Source organism: Giraffa tippelskirchi, chromosome 10, assembly GCF_054371585.1.
Source record: "Giraffa tippelskirchi isolate mGirTip1 chromosome 10, T2T-mGirTip1v1.2.pri, whole genome shotgun sequence".
In the NCBI taxonomy this organism is placed as follows: Eukaryota; Metazoa; Chordata; class Mammalia; order Artiodactyla; family Giraffidae; genus Giraffa; species Giraffa tippelskirchi.
Genome location: NC_137284.1, coordinates 102362770 through 102380292, shown reverse-complemented (window position 1 = coordinate 102380292; position 17523 = coordinate 102362770). Strand labels below are relative to the sequence as shown.

At 38.4% G+C, this 17523-nt stretch overlaps 1 protein-coding gene across 2 annotated transcripts in view; it reads right to left on the bottom strand.

Moving 5' to 3' along the window:
* Positions 1-17523, bottom strand: part of DOCK4 (dedicator of cytokinesis 4) — a 482101-nt gene that overhangs the window by 82171 nt on the left and 382407 nt on the right. For both annotated transcript variants that reach the window (XM_081537146.1, XM_081537147.1), the window contains 4 exons: positions 16374-16468; positions 5212-5287; positions 2697-2797; positions 1907-1965 (listed from right to left, as the gene is read on the bottom strand). In XM_081537146.1, coding sequence (XP_081393272.1) covers positions 1907-1965; positions 2697-2797; positions 5212-5287; positions 16374-16468 — 331 coding nt within the window. The remainder of the gene's footprint in view (positions 1-1906; positions 1966-2696; positions 2798-5211; positions 5288-16373; positions 16469-17523) is intronic.

Here is a 17523-nt window from a genome sequence, read left to right as displayed (position 1 = left end):
ATCTTCGACAAAGGAGGCAAGAATATACAATGGAGAAAAGACAATCTCTTTAACAAGTGGTGCTGGGAAAACTGGTCAACCACTTGTAAAAGAATGAAACTAGAACACTTCCTAACACCGTACACAAAAATAAACTCAAAATGGATTAAAGATCTAAACGTAAGACCAGAAACTATAAAACTCCTAGAGGAAAACATAGGCAAAACACTCTCCGACATAAATCACAGCAGGATCCTCCATGACCCACCTCCCAGAATATTGGACATAAAAGCAAAAATAAACAAATGGGACCTAATTAAAATTAAAAGCTTTTGCACAACAAAGGCAACTATAAGCAAGGTGAAAAGACAGCCTTCAGAATGGGAGAAAATAATAGCAAATGAAGCAACAGACAAACAATTAATCTCAAAAATATACAAGCAACTTCTGCAGCTGAATTCCAGAAAAATAAACGACCCAATCAAAAAATGGGCCAAAGAACTAAACAGACATTTCTCCAAAGAAGACATACAGATGGCTAACAAACACATGAAAAGATGCTCAACATCACTCATTATTAGAGAAATGCAAATCAAAACCACAATGAGGTATCATTTCACACCAGTCAGAATGGCTGCTATCCAAAAGTCTACAAGCAATAAATGCTGGAGAGGGTGTGGAGAAAAGGGAACCCTCTTACACTGTTGGTGGGAATGCAAACTAGTACAGCCACTATGGAGAACAGTGTGGAGATTCCTTAAAAAACTGGGAATAGAACTGCCATATGACCCAGCAATCCCACTGCTGGGCATATACACCCAGGAAACCAGAATTGAAAGAGACGCGTGTACCCCAATGTTCATCACAGCACTGTTTACAATAGCCAGGACATGGAAGCAACCTAGATGTCCATCAGCAGACGAATGGATAAGGAAGCTGTGGTACATATACACAATGGAATATTACTCAGCCATTAAAAAAAATACATTTGAATCGGTTCTACTGAGATGGATGAAACTGGAGCCCATTATACAGAGTGAAGTAAGCCAGAAAGAAAAACAACAATACAGTATACTAATGCATATATATGGAATTTGAAAGATGGTAACGATAACCCTATATGCGAGACAGAATAAGAGCCACAGATGCATAGAACAATTTTATGGACTCTGAGGGAGAAGGTGAGGGTGGGATGTTCTGGGAGAATAGCATTGAAACATGTATATTATCATATGTGAAACAGAACACCATTCCATGTTCGATGCATGAGACAAGGGCTCAGGGCCGGGGCAATGGGATGACCCAGAGGGATGGGATGGGGAGGGAGGTGGGTGGGGGGTCCAGGAAGGGGAACACATGTAAACCCATGGCTGATTCATGTCAATGTATGGCAAAAACTATTACAATATTGTAAAGTAATTAGCCCCCAACTAAAATAAATAAATTTATTAAAAAAAAAAAAAAAGAAGGAAAAAAAAAATCCTTTGGCTATAGTCTTTATGATATAGGTCATTGGTTTCAAGATTTTAAGAGTACAGATGCTCAAGTCAATGTTTCATGAAGCTTATTCTAAATTTGTTTTGATTCACAGCCTCAATTCAGAGTTCTAGAAATTCTGAGCTGCTATAATTCCAAATTCTGAAAGGTTAGCTCATTGCGGATCTTACTGGAATAATGCTAGATTATAAAATTTGTCATTCAATGAAACACACAAAAGAAAGGTGATTTTTCAGACAGATACCAATTTGAAGAATCAGTTGTAGCCTTATTCAATGCCAAAGTGTCACTTAGTCTCTCTAGACTTCTTTATTGATTTAGACATTTGGTTTCAAATGCTGTCAGTGGTAAACTGTCCATCTTCATTTATTTCCTTACAAAGACAGTGATAAGCTACAAAACGGAGGTGGCTTCTTTTTTCATTACTTACCTAGGTTTTGCCACATGCTGAAAATTTCACAACCCATTGTTACCCGCATGTCACCATATCTGAAATAGAACAAAAATCAAACCTGATACAAAGACTCCAGAAAAAAGAAGTTATCTGTGTCTTTTTAGGGCACAATCTAATCTATCATTCTGAATTAAAAGACAACATGTTCTTAATTGAAAATGTTTAATGTACACATCTTTTACTGAGGTATAACTGACGTAACATCATATTGCCTTTAGGTATACAACATAACAATTTGAATATTTGTATATATTGCAAAATTGTCACCACAGTAAGTCCAGTTAATATCCATCACCATAACTAGTTACAATGCTTTTTCTTTTGATGAAAACTTTCAAGATGCACTCTCCTAGCTACTTTCAAATATGCAATGCAGTATTATTAACTAGAATCACCGTGTTGTAGGTACATTACATCCCCATGACACTCATTTTATAACTGGAAATTTGTACAATGTATTAATACATGTCTTGATGCCTCTAATTCAAATTCACATATTAACCCTTGAGTGAAATATATTTGTCTCATAATTTTTGGCTCCTATAGTATTTTTGAATCCTGAAGGACTGAGGACAAAGATTTCTAAATAAGCTCAAAATGTGAAATTCCCAGAAAAGTTGCTTGTTGTCCTCTTGGTCATTGCCTCTCCGCTTTGATTTCTAGATATGGAGATCAGATTTATGAATCACTTGAACTAAAATACATTTTAAAAGGCACAACATTTGATTTGCCTCATATTCTTACCCAATTATACACTGGTACTTACTTTTCTAATACCTTTTTCTTTTTGGAAGGTGTAAACATCTCTAACTGCAGACACAACTGGTTTATAAAAATGACCGCAAGGTAAAAGTAGGAATCCCAGATCTAAAATGAGAATGACATATTTAAATACTATGGGGTTACAAAAATATTTACAGGAGAAGTGACAAGATATCTTGGATTTGCTTCAAAAGTGGTAAGTGGATGGGGGGAGAGTTGCAATAAGATGGGCCATGAGTTGATAGTATCTGTACCTGGGTATGGGCACATGAGGGATTCATCATACTATTCTCTTTACTTTTATACATCCGTGAAATTTCCTATAACAAAGAAGCAAACTATCTGAATAGATACTACTTTTATATTGCTGTTTCCCAAGTTTCATGGGCTCTTTGGTATATGCTAAATGGTAGATACTTCATTTCTCTCATAACATGTCTGTGTGTCTCCAAGGAGGCTGAGGCATAAGTTGGATAACTTTATTTTGGTGTGATTTCATTTTGGAACCCCTTTTAATGTAGGACTCAAAAAAAAAATGATACATACACTCTTTTGGATATGCTAATTGATTTAAATTCAGAGAGTACATAAAAATTCCCCACCCAGACAAATCTTCTAAGTTCTTCTACACCAAAAACGCATTAGAAAGAGATTAAAATAAAATTTCCAGAAATAAATGTGACCAAAAACATGGAGGACATAGGGAAAGAAACAACTTTTCTACTGACACCAAGTAAAATTAAAGATTAGCATGAGAAACATTATAAAGAATTAATATATTTTATACATAAAGAGTGCTCACAAATAAAAAAGAATATAAAACTCTAAGCAAAATAATGAACAAAAGAACAGATACTTCACAAAACATGAATTTTAGTCAATAGTAAATAACTAATAACTAGTTAATGATTAATAACCAATGAATAATTAATAACATAACTAGTGAGAAATGTGGGCTTCCCCTATGGCTCAGATGGTAAACAATCTGCCTGCAATACAGGAGACCAGGGTTCGATCCCTGGGTTGGGAAGGTCCCCTGGAGAAGGAAATGGCAACCCACTCCAGTATCCTTGCCTCGAAAATCCCATGGATGGGGGAACCTGGCAGGCTACAGTCCATGGGGTCACAAAGAGTCAGACATGACTGAGCAACTTCACTTTACCTCAGTGAGAAATGTAAATACAGCAAAAAATTGTTCCCCTTATCAAATTGCCCCCCCAAATGATTTCCTCTAGTGCTGGTGTACACCTAGGCAATCAAATTGTTACAACCTTTAACTCAACATTTTCATTTATAAATACTTATCCAAAGAAACAATTAGGAATATGTCAACTTTTATTTTGTACTGCTGCTACTGCTGCTAAGTCGCTTCAGTCGTGTCCGACTCTGTGCGACCACATAGACGGCAGCCCACCAGGCTCCCCTGTCCCTGGGATTCTCCAGGCAAGAACACTGGAGTGGGTTGCCATTTCCTTCTCCAATGCATGAAAGTGAAAAGTGAAAATGAAGTTGCTCAGTCATGTCCGACTCTTCGCGACCCCACGGACTGCAGCCTACCAGGCTCCTCCATCCATGGGATTTTCCAGGCAAGAGTACTGGATTGGGGTGCCATCGCCTTCTCCATTTATTTTGTAAGAAATACATAGAAAAAGTAATTTATGAGAATAAAACAGTAGAAACAAACTGAATATTAAAAAGTAATGTGGTGATTATTAAATTTTGATATTTTGAGTATTATAAAGTATAAAGACATTTATTGTGCAACTATTAAAATTCCACTGGTTTCTATGATACTTCGTGTACTTTCTAGTTCTCTGATAAGGAAATTTTATTGAATGTTTAGTATAAAAGATGTTATTTTTAAAAGAATGGGAAACTAAGATGTCAAAAACATAAAACACCACTAAGAAGGCAAACCAGGACAGGCACTGCCCATCTTTACTTACCATTTTTCATTCTCTATTTTAAAAATGGTATACTGAGAATTCTGAGAGACCCAGGCATATCATATTACATTACAAACTTACAGAGAGATCTTCCCTAAAGAATCTTACCAATTTTTCATTTTTTTTTCTTTTCACTAGTTCATTCTAAAATATAAGAAGACAGAGATCTAAAGGAACTAAACTGTTTACTTTGTAAATATGCTGTTTATATAAACTCTATTTTAAAAGATGTTTTAAAACATTATGCTCTAAGTTCTTTTTGTCATGCAGGGGATCAAAAAAGAAAAAGAATTAAAATTTACAGTAACAGTAAAGAACATTCTTTCCTCTAAAGCACTATGATTTCAACCAGGTTGATGAACATAGTTATAGATCTAACTTATTCACAAACAGAATGAAGAACTCTTAATATTAATTATAATTGAAACTGATATGCTCCAAGATTAATTTGAGGTAGCCAGAATAACTTTATTTTCCTATTACTAAGAGAAAGAAAATTCATGAGGCAATTTCTTGAGGGACAATGTAAAACCTTTTAGCCCAAGCAAGATAGTCATCTAAATGGACACTGACCTTATAATCAAAGTTTTCATTTAAGAAGTTCTTCCGAAGTGCATCTGACAGGTACAGAACGGTTGTAATAATGACGCTAGTGATAAAAAAGAATACATTTTAAGTTGAAAACTTCACATTAGTGAAAACCATTTATTAGGCAAGAATAAAGTAATTAAGACAAAGAAAACCTCTTCAGTAAGCCTGTGGAACAATATTAGGTAATTCATATTTGAAATAAAAAAGAGAACACCTAGAAAAAAAAAAGTAAAAGAATCTATCACTGAAGTGATATGCAGAAAAATCTATAAATCCATATGACTCAGAATTATATTGTCTTGATGTTTTACAATTTTTTAATTTCTAAACAAAGCAAAAAATTTTTAATAAATATACAATAGTCTATATTTTATTAACATGGAAGAAAGTATAAAAACTTAAAAAATAAAGCAAAAGAGAGCGAGCCCAAAGATGAAATGGGCAGGCTAAAACAATAGATTACATTGAGTATTTATTTGACCGTCTTCTCTCTGCTCTCCCCTATTTAAGGTGTTAGCGGGCATGTAAGAGCTATGGGAGTCAGATTCCCTCTCCATGGTGACAAGATTGCCACTAAAGAAACCATTACAGACTGTGAAATTGTCTCTATCCTAGTACTAAACTGTGTGAAACTGACAGTGTTACAGCAGTTTAGAGAATGGGGCATCTCTGGGCTGGAGCATTAGGGCAAGCCTGTCAGAAGGGCCATATATAGTCATCTGTATCTTGCTAGGGAGATTAAAAAAGGAAGATTTAGTAAGCATCCTTGGTTAACTCTTGAGATAAGCAATTTGTTCAAAATCTGCTCCTTTTTACAGCTACAAGAGAATACATATGTTCAAAACTGAATGCAATTCCAATTGGTTCATTTAACGTCAGATAACAGCATTTATTGAAACAAGATAGGTCACTCCCCAAACCACCAGAAACCAAGCACCAATTTAAAAATGATTGATATTTAAAATCTCTTTGGCCTTTCCTAAGATGCATGCATAAGGAAGTGCTTGTGATGTGATGAGGCCCTAGTTCTCATTACAGGACTTGTAACTGAAGAATGTAATTGTATGACCCTAAGTAAAATAATATGAAACAAAACAAAACACCTCATCAACCTCACACCTTGGTTATCCTACTGGTAAAATAGAGATTAAAAGAATATTTATTCATTAGAAGAATATTTATAATTTTTGAAGAACATAAATGTTCATTATTGCAATCTGTTGGAAAACTCACTATTATAGTCTCCCTGTGGGGCAAGAGAGGACTAACGAGGCTAAGGAATAGATGGTTGAATGTGGAAGCTCAAGTTAACAACTTATTGACAGAGATATATTAATGCATCTTTTGTCACCTGTTATTGACTGGAGATGTTTCAACATTCACTTACATAACAAATTGCTGGCCACAGGCATTAGTTTCTGCCAAACCCCCTGGTCAATAATGTGTTAAGAAGAAGAAAGAGAAGAAAACCACCATTTTCTTGGGTACTTGCTCTACCATGACCCAGCACTATGTTACATTCATGTGCCTTTTAATATGTCATTTACATCTGCCAATGAATCATCCTATGAAAGTCAAGCATAAGTAAAGCCTATGAGATTGAGAAGTCCTATGGTTTCTTCTATCACCCAAATGGCAGATATCAACAGTGAATTCCACATCAAAGAAACAAATTACATATATAAAAACAGTATAAAGTGACAACTGCCCATAGACACTGATGAAATCCATGATGGCAACTGATTAAGTTTCCCAAGTAGTTCATTCAAATCTTACTATATAAAACTAAAGCTTGATTATCAGAAAATGGAACGCTATCAGGCAAGGAAGGGGCTCTTTGTCCAGCACCTATTGCATTGTTGGGCTTCTAAGTTTAAAGAAGAAAATTTTGCATCCTTAACAAATGTTTTCCTTCAATAGTCAATGAAGAAACATACACAGAACCACGATACCTGAGTTTCACATCAAAACCACCTTCTGGCCCGCAACTCTAGCTTGGACTGTTGTTCAGAAACAGTAACCTCTAGTGTTAGTAAAACATGGCATATCTGAGATTTGGATTATTGGGCCCAATGCTGTGGAAAGGAGCCAACAAACTCTATCTTCCAAGTGAGATGATTCCTTGGCAAAGGCTACTCATTTGTAATTTATATGCTGGAAACCAAACACAGGAACAAAATCCATGGCTTCTTGAACAGTGCTGGCTGGTAAACAACGAGGCTCTCTGGCTTATGAAGGACCTGTGAGCCTCAAGCTGACTGCTTACTGGAAGCACTCGGGAGCTTTAAAAAACACAGATGTCTGGATCACACCCCAAAGATTTAATGATTGGACTGGGGTGCAATGTGGACCTCAGGATCAGTAAAGCTCCCAGGTGATTCCTATGTACACCCAGAGCTGACAACCACCGCTCTAGACAAACATTTTTAAAAGTTAGACAAACTTTCATGGGTGCCTGGTGATCAGTTAAAATGTAGATCATGATTCAGCAGGCTTGGGATAGGGTTAAAAGTTCCGCATTTCTTACAAGCTCCAGGAAATGTTCACGCTGTTGATTCACAATCCAACTTTGGAAGAGCAAGGCTCTGGAGAGGTCCGAGTCAGAAACACATTTCAAACAACACTGCTTCACATTCTCCTGCCTTCGAGAATTTTAGGCCAATGACCTTGTGGCTCTTTAACAGGACGTGCATCCTTTCTCTACACCGAACATCTCACCCTCTTACCAAGGGTGCTTTATCATCAGGCATAAGAAGTACAGGGCACAGGCCTTTTCAGGGGCTTTGGAAAGTACTGTATGTGTTTGTTAGTTGCTCAGTTATGTCCGACTCTGTGCGACCCCATGGATTGTAGCCTGCCAGACTTCTCTGTCCATGAGGTTTTCCAGGTAAGAATACTGGAGTGGGTTGCCATTTCCTTCTCCAGGGGATCTTCCTGACCCAGGGATCGAACCCGGGTCTCTTGCATTGCAGGAAGATTCTTTACCATCTCAGTCACCAGGGAAGCCTGGCAATTTATTCCATAAGCCAATACTTTAAAAAACAAAATGTAAAAACTGCTTTTCATTTTGGCATGTGACAGGTGGTACGATGAGGGATAAGACCTTCAAAAATATGACTTCCCAGGGCTAAAAAGATCTTAAAATGACTATTTCAATTGCTTTTCATTTATGCTTATAATATTCAGCCCAAGTCACAGAGGCAGCTCCCAGAGCTTTTTATGTCTCAGCACTAAGACAGTTTCCTGGCATACAGGCCCTCAATCAGCTAAAGGCATATATATATTATGGCTCCTTCACTGTGGTAGAAACCTGTAGTGTTTAAGGATTTTTCTTTACTTGTTCTAATTTACCCAAAACCATGTGGCTCCTTTGGTTTTATTCTTTTACTCATGACTCAGTTTCTGAATATGTGGACTTTTCAAATCTCAGGACTCCAATTCAATAGCCAAGAAAGGTTTGCAATCTGTTACTACAAATGGTCAAAATACTGATGTCTGCCATAGGAATGCAAGCATAAGGATCACTTTTGACAACCCTAATCTATGGCACAGTATGATAAATGTATACATAAAAGAGAAACTAGCACACAGGAAATCAAAGCTCTTTCTTCAAGTTTTCCAGCTGCCACCCCATTTCTGGCATTTAGATAGTATTTTTATGCAATGCCATCCCCCCTAGAGAAACCTCATCCTATAAACTGTCCTTTTCAAAACTGCTCTAACCTGATAATCTGCTCAAGCAAAAGCCCATCTCCATAAATTATAAATGAACTGAATATTTTGGATTCCAATATCCAGTTTTTGGATAAATTGGGCATCAACAAGGTTAATGTTTGTGCACTGAAAAACTAAGGAGATCTAAACTTGGAGGATGACCAATTCCCTATAAGCTGGAGGGTTAAGAGGGAAGATCAAAATCCTGGACAGCCATCAGGGAAACTGACCTAAGCTAGTGGTCCTCAAATGTCAATACATGAGCAGAACCTGAAAGATACATAAGGCTTTAGGGCCTCACTAGAGGCTATGGCTTGGTGAGATCACACCAGGGCTCAGCCATGTGATTCTGACGCATGTGATCATTCATTTTGAGGTCTGATGTTAGAGATGGAAAAGAAGATAGACGAGGGTTGGAACTTGGTGAGCAATGACATTTGGGAAATTTGTCTATGGTAAATACTGCATCACCAAGGGCCTAGGCCAGTAAGTGTTTGCTGAATGACTGTAGTTTCAAAACGGTATTTAAATCTATGGTTTGTGGTAATTATTTGCTGTACTAGGTATTTCTAAAATGTAAGCCTTGTAGAACTTTTTATACTTTTCTATAGCTATTTTTTTAAAATAAACTTTTTCTAAGAACAGTGTTGGGCTTACAGGATTATTGCAAAGATAACACAGAGAGTTCCTGTATACGTCATACCCAGTTTCCCTTATTATTAACATCTATTATTGGTATGGTACATTTATCACTGTAAAGGAAGCAATACTGTTTCTGTAGACATTTTGAAGAAGAGACTGAGATTAAGACAGGCAAAGCTGATGGAGAAAGCCACTCCAAGTGGAGGTCACAGAATAAGCCAAAACAGGAAGGCAGGAAAAGAAGTGATCAAGGAGGTATGCGGAGCGGGTGAGGTCAAAAGAATCAACGAGGATTGAAATGGAAGGATTTTTAGAAATTCCATGACCTTCTCCTCTGGGCAGTGTTGGTACAAAATTACTCATGTGGCAACAGCCTCAGTTTTTGTTTGTTTGGCTTATTAGACTTAAATCCTAATGTATTCCTGCCTTTCCTCATGTATTCATTCTACCAACTCCTCACACCTCACAAGGAGATGCAGGCAATTCTTTTGTAAATATTTGCTATAACTCTGGAAGTATGGCACATTTCTCTTAGTAATATACAGTTTTTGGTAAAAATCACTATCTTTCCCCATGCCCCACCCCCACCCCCCACCTCAGCGAAGTATTTAAAGATAATGACCCTAATAGAAAAACCCCACCATCAACAAAAAACAATAGTAATTATTTTTCAGTGGGTCTTCAACAGATGATGGGCTTCCCTGGTGGCTCAGATGATAAAGAATCTGCCTGCAAGGCAGGAGACCCTGGCTCAATCTATGGGTTGGGAAGAACATCTGGAGAAGGTAATGGTTACCCTCTCCAGTGTTCTTGCCTGGAAAATTCCATGGACAGAGAAGTCTGGCAGACCTCAGGCTTCCCTGGTGGCTCAGATGGTAAAGAATTTGCCTGCAATGCAGGAGATCTGGTTCAATTCCCAGGTGGGGAAGATCCCCTGGAAAAGGGAATGGTAACCCACTTCAGTATTCTTGCTTGGAAAATTCCATGGACAGAGGAGCCTGAAGGGCTGCAGTTCATGGGGCTGAAAAGAGTCGGACACGACTGAGCGATTAGCACTTTCAATTTCTCATTTTCAACAGATCATCTACTCTAACATAAAACTTTTCATAGTCAGTATCACATACTTTGTCTTTCTTCCTGTTACAATGGATCAACGCTCCTAGCTAAAGCCAGGCTTCCTGGTGGGTACTTCATCAGTGCTACCCTAAGTGTGGTGAGCTTCCTTCATTGAGAAAGTCTCACCACAAAACACAATGTCAACGGAACTAAACTGTATGGTTACGCAGCTGACTTAATTTCCAGTGCAAGTTGACAGGGGACAGCGCTACCTTCGGGAAAGGTGTTCTCAGACAGGCACAATGAGAAAGCCTGTACTTGATCTCAGCCCTACTGGCTTACCCAAGGACACCGATTCTTCACTTAGGCCTGTTTTCTTTAGCACTATCAATATTTCTTATTTTCTGTGCCCTTCCTATCTGTAAACCAATATGCATAATATTCCATATTCAGAAACGAATCTTTGCGTTCATATCTTCTTCCAGATATAGCCACATTTCTCTGCTCCTTCTTACAGCAAAATCTTCTAAAGAGCTGATAATTATTGCTTTCATTTTTTCAATTCCCATCTGCTCTTGAATTCACTCTGATAAGACTTTCATCTCTACCACTCCACTGAAACAGCACTTGTCAAGGTCACCAGTATCTGCATCCCACTGCCAAAACCCAGGGATAATTGTCAGTCTTCATCCTCCAACCTCCCAGAAACTCTTTACCTCCTTCCTTTATGAAATATTTTCCTCATATGGTCGGTATTATACCCTTCTGGTTCTCATCTTACATCATAGGCTACTCCTTTTCCATCTCTGTTGCTGGTGGCTTCCAAACATCTTGACCTTGGAAGGTTGGCATGTTCCAGGGCCCAGTCTTAAGTAGGCTTCTCTTTTCAATCTGTACTTTCCTCTAGAGTGCTCTCGTTCAGTTTGATGACTTCAAATACTACCCAGTGCCGAGGACCTCAAACGTATTAGCATGTCGCTAGTCTTAACTTCTCCGAGCTCCATACAAGCATGTCCAGCCTCTTCTCTTACATCTCCACTTGGGTACCTAACAGCATCTCAAATTTCTGCTCAGTAAAGGATCCTTCACCTCTCCCGTTCCTCTCTCAGTATCTTCCATTTAAGTGAATGTTACCACCATTTGTCCTGTTGAGGCCAAAATTCTAAGAGCCATCTTCAAACTTTTTTCTCTCCTGCCCACATCCAGCCATCTGCAAGTCTTGTCATCTCTGTCTTCAAACAGGGGCTCTGTATCAACCCGGGGTGGGTGGGTGGGGCGGGAGATGGGAGGGAAGTTCAAAAGGGAGGGGATATATGTATAACTATGGCTGATTCATGTTGAGGTTTGACAGAAAACAACAATTGCTTCTGTAAAGCAATTATCCTTCAATAAAAAAATAAATAAAAATTAAAAAAAAAATCGATATTCCCACTACCTTCATTGCAATCCACCTGTTCAAGTCATCATCGTCTCTTACCCGGATTGCTGTATTAAGCTCCTAACTGGTCCTTCCTGGTTTCTCTCTTGTCTCTTTACCCAATATCTGGACCTTGTCTTCTTCCAACCTCATTTTTACTGGTTCCTTCCCACCTCACATTTCCTCCACACAGTCTTCCAGATCCTTGAATGTGCCATCTTCCCTCTGACCACAGGGCCTGTGTGCATGCTATTCCTGCTGATAAAAAGTCTTCCTTTGCTGTCTGCCTATTAACTCCTGCTACAGATTTCAGCTCAAGTTCACTCCTTCATAAAAACTCCTTCTATTCCAGTCCAGAACAAAGTTCCTTTCGTAGCTCCCCTCTCAGAACTGTGCGTTTTATCATGATGACATTTGTTTTACAGATTAGGCACCAGAAAATATTTACTGAATGAAAGAGTCAATGAAGGAATGGATGACCTTCCCTAAGAATCTCTGATTCCATAAATCACTTATTTGCTATATAGATCTCATTTGAACATAAACTGGTGAAGGTAATGATCAGCTAAACAATTCAGTGTTTGGTGGGAAAACACACACACACACACAAGAGTAAATATTTGAAGCCAACATACAGAGAACATAAACAAAATAAGGGTCTGAAATGTTAACTGCAGGACCAGGGGATTTTTACTTTCCTCAGTAAGCAAATCTTGAAAATATGTATAAAGCTGTGACTTTATTTTTGTACTGTATTTTGCAGTGTGTATGGAAGAGGGTGGAGAGAAGCCTGTCTCAAAGTGTCCTGTATTTTTGGTACTCAATTTTCATCTCCCTTATGTTCCTTCTTTCTCAGATTGAGCAGTTGTCCTCATGTGAAACATCTACCAAGAACTTACAGTGGCCAGGCACAACTAAGCTTTGCAGGCAAGCAGAAGTCAGCTTTCTTATCCTTGGGAAATTTAGCCTGAACACACCATGTGAGACATTCAGTTAGAAAAAAACAAAAGAGCATACTAACAGCCAGGTTTTATAGTCATAGCTTTTGGTAGGACTTCACATAATGCAGAGAAGCTACAGGATTTGGGACAGCATAGTTCAAAGACAGCATTTAACTGACTTGAAAACACTGGAAGAAAGGACCAACATATAATAGAACACATACTTTGTGGGATGAGCTATTCAATTGAGTTCAAGCCTAGGCAATGGTGACTTCTGGGCCAGTTACCATCAATTTGACACGTATCAAGCATACAAGTGGGTAGTAAAAGTGGAAGTTTAGGTGAAAATGCCTCTTTGAGGGGCAACTTTTAAAAAATTGTAAGTTAGTGTCATGGAAGAAAAGGTGGTCAACTTCAGGGACCTAGGTCTAGCTTCTGAAACTTGCTTCTATATAATTTAACAAAATAAAACCTTTTAATTTCTGGTGTGGGCTCTTTAACATATTTAAAATATCTTTCAGAGATTTATTTCTCTATCAATACTATTTATGTTTATATTTTTTAACAGATAAGACACAAATAGCTGAAGGTTTATTTCTGAACTATCAGTTCAGTTCAGTCATGTCTGACTCTTTGCGAGCCCATGGACTGCAGCACGCCAGGCTTCCCTGTCCATCGCTATCTCCTGGAGTTCACTCAAACTCATGTCCATTGAGTCGGTGATGCCATCCAACCACCTCATCCTCTGTCATCCCCTTCTCCTCCCGCCGTAAATCTTTCCCAGCATTAGGGTCTTTTCAAATGAGTCAGTTCTTTGTATCAGGTGGCCAAAGTATTGGAGTTTCAGCATCAGCATCAGTCCTTCCAATGAATATTCAGGACTGATTTCCTTTAGGATGGACTGGTTGGATCTCCTTGCAGTACAAGGGACTCTCAAGAGTCTTCACCAACACCACAGTTCAAAGGCATCAATTCTTCAGTGCTCAGCTTTATAGTCCAACTTTCACATCCATACATGACTACTGGAAAAACCATTATCACACAAGAAAGATCCCACATGCTTTCAAGGTTTGAATGGGAAATGACTATGACAATTAAATGAGGAGAGGACAAGAAACTGAACAGCAGAAATCAGAGGGTCTACTCCACCTTGGCAGGTGGTTCACAGGCTGTGGAGTACTGTCTATGAATTAGGTTGGATATACCACAGCCAGGCATCACCAGGGGAAAAGTAGTGCCACATTCTTTACAGCACTGACTTGGGTGTCAATGGAATGATGGTACTGCATTCAGCAAAGTCTTATGACCTTTTTCTTAGGTTTGCTATGGGACTAGTCTTTGGTTTAAACACATTGCACAGAGCTTACCTCTAACAGAATCATGCTCCTATTTAGCTAACATTAGGGATGGAAATCTTGAACATTGTAAGTTTACTCAAAAACAGAATCTGACTTCTAAGTCTGCTCCCCACTCACATGACCATAAAGTCTTCCCAAGTGTAGTAGAGATTTTTAAGTGGCTGCAGAGTGAGATGGCACTTCCTATCATAAGCCACATGATTGTCATGGTTTTCAGAAGCTCAACCATCACCTTTGTACAAAAGGAACAAAATGTTAAATTCACTTTCAGTTTGAATGTCTGCCACTGGAAATTCTAATTCAAATCAAAATATCCCTCTGCACACAGGGCAGGCAGGATGACCAAATAATGATGCTGTATGATGATGATGTCAACAGTACAGACCCCTTCCTGTGCTGGCTCCCTGGACCACTCAACACCCTCTCCAGGTACCGAGAATATTTGCTCTTTGGTAATGAGGCCAGAAACATGACCAATGGTTCCCACTTAAACCTGTAGCATCTGGACATCCAGATGAAGAGATATTTGATTCTACTCACAGATATCAAACTAAATATGCTAAACTCTAAGAGAGTTATTTCAGAATCCTCAATTAGTCTTCAAAATGGAAAAGCTGTTTCTGTACTTATGTAAAATATAATATGCCATATTATACAATTTGTTACTTCACAAAGTTTTTAACACAGCATTTTAACACCTCCTCATCTCTAAATGTGTACTGCAGCAGAAGCCACATTAGGCATCTCTAATCAACATCAAACCCTATCTTCCTGGGGCTCTTATCTTCATCATATTTGGGTACCTGGGGAGGACAAATGGTGTTTTTGACCCATGAACAGATACCTGAAGAATCCAACCTTCACCCTAGGCATGAGGGTTTAGGGCATGGGAGAAGAGGAGGAAGGAGAGGGAGGCAAATGTGGGCTGGAAAGAAAGGATGCTTATGAAATAGGGTAAATTATAAGTGTGGAAGTAAAGATCAAGCCACTTTACTAAAAACAAACAAACAAACAAGCAAACAAACAAAACAACTTCCTCTTCATTTCAAATCCTAAGGTAACAGAGGCCAAAAGTGTGAGAGCAGATAAACCCATGACACTGTGCCCTCCAGGAATAGCTCCTGGAATAGAAGGCCGTTCTGACCATCCCTTACTCTCCTTTCCTGGTTCCTATTCATTCAACTATTGACCTCAGGTCATTTTACTTTTTCCCCTCAATATGCTTAATATAAGCTAATTTTGTCAACATCAGTAACTCCCCCAAATGTATCTCTTCCTGAACTTCCTTCAGAGCACTATTTTCAGCCTTCTATTGGTCACATCACTCAGGTGTGTAAAAGGAACTTCAATCTTCACCTGTCTAACTCAGGAGTCCTATCTTATTCCCAGTGCTCAGCACGTGGGAGATGCTGAATGTATTGTCTGAGTTAAAAAGAGTTAAGAAAGATCAGAAATGACTCAAGGGTCCAGAAACAAAGCTGGTATTAAATAACGTATGGTACATATAGTCAATGGAATATTATACAGCTACAAAAGAAAAAGAAACCATAAATGAATGAGGGGCTTTCTACATATTGATTTGGAAAGATTGCCAGGATTTTTATGTAAAAGAAAGATTTGCAGGACAGTTCATTTATTCTGCTACCTGCTAAGCTCTGCATAAAGGAACAGTGGAAGAACATGCAAGAAACAAATATAAGTGGTTATTGCAGGCTGGGAGTAGGGGTAAATAAAGTAGGCGGGAGAGGGATTTCTCAAGGCATACTCTGTTACACTGTTTGATTTTTGAGCTATGTTAACATACTACCTATTTAAAACAAATAATAATGATTAGGAAAAGCAAGCAAGCAAGCAAAGAGACAAACAAAACAAGTGAGACAAGTTAACTCAGAAGCAAAGAAAAAGAACTCCAGGATTTGGAGGTTTCAAATTTGAGAGCAAAGTGAATGTATCATTTCATATTCTCCTCTTCCCATATTCAATGAGTTGCAATTATCATCAATGTAAATGTCTTACTTGTTAGCCACCAAGCGCATGACAGTCCAGTCCTTTGGAAACATCTCTGGGCGTATCAATATTCGAAACACAGTAAATATCTGCAGCAGGAAATCCTTGGGTAAGGAGGAAAGAGACCATTTTACTGAGTTATTGTAATTGTTCACACACACACATACACACACACACTGCTGCTGTTACCACTTCCAAAGCACTTACAGAGAAAGGAGCCATACTCAATACTTCACCCAGGAGAAAAAATCATCTCCCTTCCCATTCTCAGTGCCCAGTTGATTTGCTACCCTTCCCAAACACTCCTCCTTCTTTCTCTTTCTCATGCATAGTGTAAATGACGCTTTGTTTTTCTCCAGAAGCTCTAAACATTTAGGTTTGAGAAATAAAACAGAAAACTACTAACAGATTAGCAGGGAAATGCATTTTTCTTTCTTCTATTATAGTGTCCTAAACTTCAGAACTTTTCAGTTCGAGAGAACTGCAAAGGGTCTTAGTTCAATTATGCTTTCCTTTAAGTGGGTGTTAGAATTTAGAAAGCTATGCTCATTGAAAAGCATCTTAGGCAAAAACCCATGTTTCTTAAAGGGCATTCTGAAAATGCAGGATTAATGGGATGCATGCAGGTTTATAGAATCTGAAGATGCTAGGCAGAATAAAGAGAGGGATGCGTATGAAGCTGAGCCCAGTGACAATTCCTTAGAAACTAAGAGTATGTCAAGGCATTCTTCACAGAGATGCCATACTAGGGGGCAGTGGTATTTATGGAGATGGTATCTTTAAGCTGACCACCTGGAAACACTCTTGACAAAAAGCTATTTTCAGGCATGGAAATACCACTTCTTAAAACATTGTAAGAAACAGACCCAAAGTCCTGGAGCATGTTATACTTAACAAGAACTCAAGAAGCTAACACACCACAGGTAATGAATGAAACGGAGCTTGCCCTACTCAAAAAGAGATCGGCTCAATCTAATTATGATTTAGATTTGTTAACTAGAAAACTTAAAGATAGTTTTGTAACTTAATTACTGCTAGGAAAATATATTTCACAATTTCACTGAAGGTAACAGTATGGTGTTGCTTAGTAAAACACCCCAAATGAGGTGGATGAAACTCGAGCCTATTTATCAAACCTAACAACACATTAGGTTAAACA